Below are 8,900 nucleotides of genomic sequence, written 5' to 3'. Positions count from 1 at the left end.
CAAAGAATACTGTACCCAGTAAATCTGTCCTTCTGAAAGGAAGGAGAGATAAAGACTTTCCCAGAAAACAAAAGCTGAAAGAGTTTGCCAACACTAGACCTGCCTTACAAGAAATACTAAAGGGAGTTCTCCAAGTTGGAAAAAAGGACACTAATTAGCAATGTGAAAATATAAGAAAGTTAAAATCTCACTAGTAAAAATAAGTGTATAGTCAAATTCAGAATACTTTAATTCAGTAATGGTGATGCATTAACCACTTTTAACTCTAGTAGAAAAATTAAAGGACAAAAGTATTAAAAATAACTATTATTGTTAGTGCCTTCAACTTGACTCCGACTTTTCAAAACCCTATGTATAGCAGAGTGGAACCCTACCTGGTCTTTCTTTATCTTCTTCTCATCTTCTGGGGCTGTATCAGACAATGCTCCACTGCTATTTACAGAGTTTTCATGACCAATTATTTTGAAAGTGGGTCTGTCTTAATCTGGAAACTCCACTGAAACCTGTTTACCATGGGTGACACTGCTGCTATTTGAAATACCACTGGCAAAGCTTTCAACATCACAGCAACATGCAGCCACTACAGTATGACAAGGGACAGACAAGTGGTATGATTCCTTGAGCAGGAAATGAACCTGGATCATGGTGGTGAGAATGAAAAATCTTAACTACTAGACCACCAGGGCTGGCTACAAATATATAGCTACAATAAATTGTTAATGAATACACAATATAAAAAGAGTTAAACTGTTTAACCAATAACAAAAAGTGAGAGGAAGGAGAAAAACAGTGTAGAGTTTTAGTATGTGATCAAAGCTGTTAACAGCTCAAAATAGACTATTAAACTATGTTTAATGTAAACCTCTTGATAACCACAAAGAAAAACCTATAGTAGCTACACAAAAGATAAAGAGAAAGGAATCAAAGTATTTCACTAACAAAAAAAATCATGAAATCAAAAAGAAAAGAAAAAGAGAGGACGAAGAATGAAGATGAAGGATGAAAGGACTAAGAAACAAAAGAACTACAATGTCAGAATAATTAACAAAACATCAAATAAGCCCATACCTACAAATAAGTAATTTTGAGGTAAATAGATTAAATTCATCAATCAAAAGACATAGAGTAGCTGAAAGGATCAAAAAACAAGATCCAACTATATACAGCCTAAAACAGACTCAATTTAGATTTAATGGCACACATAGGCTGAAAGTTAAGGGATGGAAAAAGATAGTCCATGAAAATGACAACAAAAAGACAGTAGGGGTAGCTATACTTATATCAGAAAAAAATAGACTTTAAGTCAAAAAATGTCACAAGAGACAAAGAAGACCATTATGTAATGATAAAGGGGTAAATTCACCAAGAGGATACAATAATTGAAAATATACATGCACCTAACATTGGAGCACATAAATATATTAAGCAAATATTAGCAGATCTGAAATAATAAATAGACAGAAATGCAATAACAATAGTGGACTCAATACTCTACTTTCAACAATGGATACATCATCCAGACATAAAATTAATAAAGAACTGATGGACTTGAACTACACGTTAGACCAAATGGACTTAGATATTTATAGAACATTTCCTCCAACAGCAGCAGAATATACACTCTTCCTAAGTGCAGACAGAACATTCTCCAGGATAGACTATATGTTAGGTCACAAAACAAATATTAATAAATTTAAGAATATTAAAGTCATATAAAATGGTATGAAACCAGACGTGAATAACAGGAGAAAAGATGGACAATTCATAAACATGTGGAAAGAAATAAGACACTCTTGAACAACCATAGGAACAAAGAAAAAATCAAAAAGGGAGTAAAAGAATATCTTGAGACAAACAAAAATGGAAACACAGCATTCCCAAACTTATGGGGTGTAGCAAAAATAGTTTTAGAGGAACGTTTATAGTGATAAATGCCTACATTAAAGAAAAAGAAACATCTCAAGTAAGAAAAAACTCCTCAAAACTAGAAAAAGGAACAAACTAAGCCCAAAGTTAGAAGGAAGGAAATAACCAAGATCAGAGCAGAAATAAGTGAAATAGAGACAACAGAAACAATAAAAAAGATCAACAAAACTGAAGGCTGTTTCTTTTGAAAAGATAAAATTGGTAAACCTTTAGTGAGACAAACTAAAAAAGAAAGGAAAGGAAACTCAAGTAAAATTAGACATGAAAGAAGAGAGATTACAATGGATGCCACAGAAATACAAAGTATCATCAGAGACTATTATGAACAATTTTACACCAACAAAATATCCTAGAAGAAATGGATAAGTTCCAAGAAATTACAACCTACCAACACAAAATATTGAATAAATAGAAAATCTGAATATACCTATAACTAACAAAGATTGAATCATTAATCATTAAACAAATATCTCCAAAGAAATAAAATCTCAAGACTGGTGAATTCTGCCAGACATTTAAAGAGGAATTAACATCAATACTTCTCAAACTCTTTGAAAGACTGAAGAGGAAGTAATATCTCAAAACTTATTTGATAAGATCAGTATTACTCTGATACCAAAGTCAGACAAGGACATCACAAAAAAAGAAAAGTATAGGCCAATATCCTAGGTGAACATAGATGCAATATCTTCAACAAAATACTAGCAAACACCTTTCAACAGCACATTAAATAGTCATATACCATCATCAAGTGGGAATTTTTCCTGGGAAACAAAGTTCAAAAAAAGAGCAAAAAGTTGTGGTTGTGTACATCAAAAATCTTTGCTACTCCTTGCATTGCTAAGACTTGCTTGTGCCTCACTGGCTCTTCAAGGTGATGATTCATCACATATTAAGAAAAAAAGGCCACAGGTTGGTTGCTGGAATAAATTAGAGTACAATACTGTAACTGATTAGGCCATAATTCAAATCTATCCCTTCCTTCCTTTACCATCCATGCTAGATTACTTTCACCCTTGATCATTACTTCAGCTGGTCGTGGTTAAATGCCTGATTGGATTATTTAAATCTTTGTTATTGAGGCATGGTCAGTAAGCTTCTTACAACTGATTGTTTACTGTTTCACTGCATAGGGAAGCACCAAGAGACACCCCAGTGACTCCCTTAAATTTCAGTTATATTCTTAGCAGTCTGCATTATATACCATCAACTTTAGCTTTTCAAGTTAGCCATGTCAGCAATCTTGTCAGTAAAGTGACTCTTTCTTTTGGCTTCTGGTCCATCAACATAAAGATACCAATGTGACCAGGTGGTAGTTAAATATTTTATTCAGTAGATATCATACTCAATTCTCTAATGGAAGTGTTGTTCCTCTGGCAATCAAGATCTTCAATCCAGAAAAGCTTGGAATTGCAGCGACAGGAAGCAAAAAAGTCTCAAATGGATCACCAAGAATGATGGAAAGAAAGGACGATCTTAATTCTACTTCTTATTTCCTAGAATGTACATTTTAGCTATTGATAATACAGTATCACATATTACCTGTAAAATGCATATATCATGACTTGGACTTCATTGTCTCCAAGTAATGTGTAATGACAATGCCAGCCTCTTTTCTGAGCCTTTAATTGGGCATTCAATTGTTCCTTGAGTCTGGGATCATTCAGGAAAGTTGGATCTCATCATCCCATGCCTATTGCCACAATCTTTTCACTGTAAAATGTGTCCTATGCCAGAGGCAATCTTTATGGAATTCCATATCCATAAATTGGGCACTCTCTATATCCTAGGATACTGATCCTGGGAGAAAGATTGCAAGCAGAGAAGAAAAACTCATTATCTGGATTAGAAGTCAATTCCAATAAAGACAAATCACTACTACCTCTGTTGAGGAATTGACCTGGTATAATTGACTTGCTACTGAATGACAAGTTTTCAACATCAACTTCTTCTGCTCCCAGGTAAAGATTTAAGAGCACTTCCAGGCTATTCCCTCTAAAAGGATGTTCCCTCACCAGTGTAATATCTGGTTTCCTTGAATGAGCAGATAATGTAGCAGTAGCCCATTTGTTGGCATGAGCTAAAATGTAGTAAGGTACAATCTGTGTACCAAAATTGAGTTTTTCTTATTCTGTCAACTGGTCATAGAAAAGCTCCTATGAGCCCATATATTTGAGCTAAAGGAAAAGTGTTGATGTGACAGAAGTACATGACATGGGGGGCTGGGAGTAACTGTTTCTACTTATTTCTGGTGCCTTTGGACCTGCTTCAGCCTAATCCCAGGTGCACCAGTTATGATTTATACTAGTTTGGTGCCCTGACTGATAGAAATTGTGATTTGTTAAATTACGAGAAGTCTTAGTCACAAAGTCACTTGTTAATCCATGGTCAGGGACTCAGTTTTGAAAGGCCCAGTAGCGTGCTATGATCTGCTTTTCAGACAGTGGGTAGTGCTCTGCTGAAGAATGCAGAGCTTTTCTGCAGAGCCCTAAAAGTTAGCATTACACTCATATATTTGGCCTTGCTAATGAATCCACACAATGCACTTACTTTTCATGAAAACTTCCACTTAAGTGGATTTCCTTGTTCACCAAACCCAAGTGGCAGGGGATTTTTCACTGAAGAATGAACTTGGTGCATGAAAACTAGCAATCCTGTGAGTCACTGAACAACTAGTCAGAACAGAATCCATAATATTCTCTTGTGATAGCAGGAGAGTAGACATAAAACTGGCCAAAACTGTAAATACGCATCACTATTCTTCCAATTTAAAAAATTGTTTTAAAAAATATATTTTCTTTGGACTGACTCAGTGTAGTGGTTAAGTTTGCACACTCAACTTCAGTGGCCCAGGGTTCGTGGGTTCCGATCTCAGGCACGAACCTACATACCGCTCATCAAGCCATGCTGTGGCATCATCTCACATACAAAATAGAGGAAGATTGGCACAGATGTTGGCTCAGGGACAATCTTCCTCAAGCAAAAAGAGGAACATTAGCAGTGGATGTTAGCTCAAGGGCCAATCTTCCTGATCCCCCCAAAAAATTGTATTGTCTTTTTCACATACAGTAAAACTCATTCCTTTGGTTGGCAGAAGGCCCAATGTATTTACACTTTACAAGTAAATAACATTATGCCCTTGACTTCAAAACCAATAACACTTTATCTTAAAATGAGCTTAAATTTTAAGAATTAAGGAGGAAAGGGAATCAAAGGACAACTAAAACACAATGGAAGGAAAAGATTAAAATTGCTAAACTTCATTGTGCTTTTTATTATCACCATTAACCTTTAATTCAAGTTACTCAATCTTTATCACTGGTTAAAATGATTTGCTTTAACATCACAGAGATTCCACATGTAAATATCTAGAAACAAAGCTGTGGTGCTAACAACCCTATAAGTTTACTTTGTTTCCAGGAAAAGAACATTTCTTATGACAGCAGAAACCTGGCCGGGCTTCAGATACCAACTCTTCAGTTTTGACATAGCAGCCTTCACTTCCTTGTTCCTTAGGGTGTAGATAACTGGGTTTAAAATGGGAGTAAAGATGGTGTAGAACACAGCAAGGACTTTGTCAATTGAATAACTGCTGAAGGGCCACACATAGATGAAGATGCATGGTCCAAAGAATAGTGTGACCACTGTGATGTGAGCAGTCAATGTGGAGCGGGCCTTTGCCATGCTAGCAGACGAGCGATTCCTAACTGTGATAAGTATCACAGTGTAGGAGACAACCAAGAGGAGGAAGGAACTCATAGAAAGAAAGCCACTGTCTGCAACTATTAGGAGGCTGACAACATAAGTGTCTGTGCAGGCCAGCTTGGTCACTAGAGGCAGGTCACAGAAAAAACTGTCTACCTGATTTGGACCACAAAACGGCAAGTTAACAGTAAATGCCAACTGGCTAGTAGTATGAATAAATCCCACCAACCAGGAGATGAAGACAAGAATAATACATACACGGCGGCTCATGATTGTCATGTAGTGGAGTGGTTTGCATATTGCAACATAACGGTCATAAGCCATGGAAACAAGGAGCACCATTTCACTGCCAGTGAAAAGGTGAACAAAGAAAATCTGGGCCAGGCAGGCATCAAAAGAAATAGTCTTGCGCCCAACCAGGAGGTCTGAAATCATTTTAGGGGTGGCAAAAGAGGCAACACCTATATCTATAAAAGAGAGGTTGGCCAGTAGAAAGTACATAGGAGTATGAAGGCGGGAATCTGAGGTCACAGTGAGAATGATGAGAACGTTGCCCAGCAGTATTGTTAGGTAAAGGAGTGAAAATATGAAAAATAAGAAAGGCTGGAGCTCCTGAGAATTAGAGAGTCCCAGCAACACAAATTCGGTCACTCGAGAATGATTTGTTTCATTCATTGACTTTGGTAGTCACTTATCTTCAGTTACCTGAATAGAAAAGAAACAGATGTCAATTAATGAACTGAGCATGGTTTTGATTTCCCAATTCCATTAAGTTTTTAGGGATTCTAATTTCTACATATATTTAGGTGTCTAAGTTTTCATGCATCATTAAAAATTATATAGACAGCCAACAAAATTACTGAAGGGTGGAGGGGAGAGTTGCCAGGGTGTTCAACCAATTGATATATCCAATTACATGAGTTTAAGGAATGTAATCAATTAATTTACAAGTGAAACTGAATATCTGAAAAGCTTTTTTGACATTACAGAAATTCAGTTTAAGAATCTACAGAGACAAAATTTAAATCCTTTTTTCCACAGTAAATGATGTAAATTCTTTTGAATATCTAACACAGAGGAAGATAATTTCACAAACTTAATGTTGACACCAAAAGTTTGATTCAAAAGAGTGTGTACTGTATGAACCTTTTTAAATAATGTTCTAAAATAGGCAAAACTAATCTTTGGTGTTAAAAAAGCTCCAAGACTGTTTATCCTTTAAGGGGAATAAGGACAGTAAGGGGTCAGAAAGGAGCTCTGAAGTGCTGGTAGTTCTCTGTTTGTTGATGTGGTTGATAGTTGCATGGGAGCGTTCACTTTGTGAAAACTTGTCAAGATGTGCAATTCTGCTTTGTGCATTTTTGTGTGTATGTCACATATTTTAAAAATTAAAATAGGAGCGAAAGAGACAGCATCACATTGTGTGAGAGTGCTCATAGGAAGAATCCTTGCTTTAAGCGATTAGGTCTTACCTACTTCTCTAGCTAGTTACAAATTATATAAACTGAAATACAAAACCATAGCAAAGCTGAAAGGTCCAGAGTGTACTGGAACTCTTCCTAGAGCTGGATTCATCTTGTCATGGAATTCTATTACATGAAGGAATCTAGGGTATTTGTTTCTTTCAAGTATTCCTTGAAGATACTAAGCTTCTTTAAACTCAGCCATTGTTGTTAATAACCATGGACATATTATTGAATTATGATTGATACTTTACTTGATTTGATGGGGCTCTTAAAAATCATAGTCATATTGCACGAGTATTCAGACTAAGAAATTCAGACCATGAGAAAAATGTTTTTTTCTTTTCTACTCAGTTATTCTACAATCTATTTTATCAGAACTTTCTCCCTTTTATTTTTACTTTTATAAGCTAGCTAGAACTTAGAAAAGTTGTGTGGTGAATAAGAAAATAAATGGTAAAATGTAAAGAAGTATCTACTTTTGAGAATCTTTCTTTACAGATCTTGGGAGAGAGTGTCTTTTACTTTACTTTTATTTATCTTTTATTTCTAATCACCTGCCATTTTTGATGTTAATGTCTTCTTAGATCATAATTCAAATTGCCTGGTGTCTCCTTGAGTTTCACTGAGGAATTTATGCATAACAACAGGGCATGTGATGAATAATTTTAAGTCCCAGGAACCAAATTTAGGGACTCACCCCTACATATTAATTCTCCAATTCTTTAGAAAACCCACCAAAAATTAACTTACATATTATCACAGATTATATCAAAACTATGACTCCAAGATTTTCAGAAGAGGTTAGCAAGTAGAGTTTGAAGCCACAGCAGGATACAGGTAAAATTATACAGTGGGAAAAGTTTGTCTTTGAGGAGCCATCACATTCTCTTCAGCGAGTTTCTCCCCTCCTTATCATTTTTCAAGATACTTTTGTTACCAGGTTAACTCCAGACACCCATCCTGGCCTCTCTTTCCCTGGGGAACACCCTTACTCTTTGACCCCTTGACATAAATATTGCATCAAATCCCTATATAAAAGAAAGGAAATAATATCCCACTGAACCAACTAATATGGGTTCACATGTGCCCTAACAGAAAGAGTAAAGCCTGAAGCACAAGGAATGAGTCTGCCAGGGACAACTGGAGCTACAGCAGAATGGGGCAGCAGGAGGCATTTGCAGGCAGAGAAGACTTTCTGAAATTTTAGAAATAAAAAACCCAATCTAATTGTGTGAGAAAATCATCACAAGAATCATCCTCCCAATGAGTCTTCTGCAAAGCTGTAATTTTCCACTGTCATTGTTCTTGTGCCCAGAAAAAGAAAGGACCCTGTTTTCCAAGGAGGAAAACACTTGACAAATTGATTTAATCAAAGTGATGAGCAATAGAAACTCTAAATAAATATCCTCTAAATATAAATCCTTTACTTATAATGTAAATGCATTAATTTTTTGTTCATTTACTCTTTAAATAAGTAAATGGCTGCTTTTCCCAGGGCACTGTGCTATGCAGTAGAGACACAGTAGTTAGGTTTATAACTTGCCTTTCTGAGGATCACTTGCTAACATTCATAATCTCTTGTTTGTTTAGAGAAATTGATGAGCCTCATTTCCCTTTACCCCTTAGCACACTCCTTTTTAGATGAAACGGTCTGTCTTTTCACACCAAATAAAATTACTATACTGTAGAGAAAACAGAAAGCTATTAGAATAAAATATTTCTGTTAAAATCACAGTTGTGTCATTGGGCAGCTCTATGACACTGAATAGGTCATTGAGTCTTTCAGGGCTCATGATCCTCAAG

The 8,900-nt window shown here is 35.9% G+C and overlaps 1 protein-coding gene across 1 annotated transcript; it reads right to left on the bottom strand.

The window, feature by feature from the left end:
• Positions 1 to 5,331: 5,331 nt before the first annotated feature.
• On the bottom strand, positions 5,332 to 6,378 carry LOC103559882 (olfactory receptor 4K15). The gene has a single exon (XM_008533695.1). It carries the CDS (start codon positions 6,304 to 6,306, stop codon positions 5,332 to 5,334), a length of 975 nt encoding a protein of 324 aa, XP_008531917.2. The 5' UTR covers positions 6,307 to 6,378.
• Between the last annotated feature and the right edge of the window lie 2,522 nt (positions 6,379 to 8,900).

This window comes from Equus przewalskii, chromosome 1, assembly GCF_037783145.1.
Source record: "Equus przewalskii isolate Varuska chromosome 1, EquPr2, whole genome shotgun sequence".
Classification (NCBI taxonomy): Eukaryota; Metazoa; Chordata; class Mammalia; order Perissodactyla; family Equidae; genus Equus; species Equus przewalskii.
The sequence above is the reverse complement of the archived record's forward strand: the minus strand, read 5'-3'. Positions and strand labels throughout refer to the sequence as shown.

Coding starts and splice junctions, on each gene's coding strand:
- LOC103559882 (XM_008533695.1), bottom strand. CDS start 6,306: ATGAATGAAACAAATCATTCTCGAGTGACCGAATTTGTGTTGCTGGGA.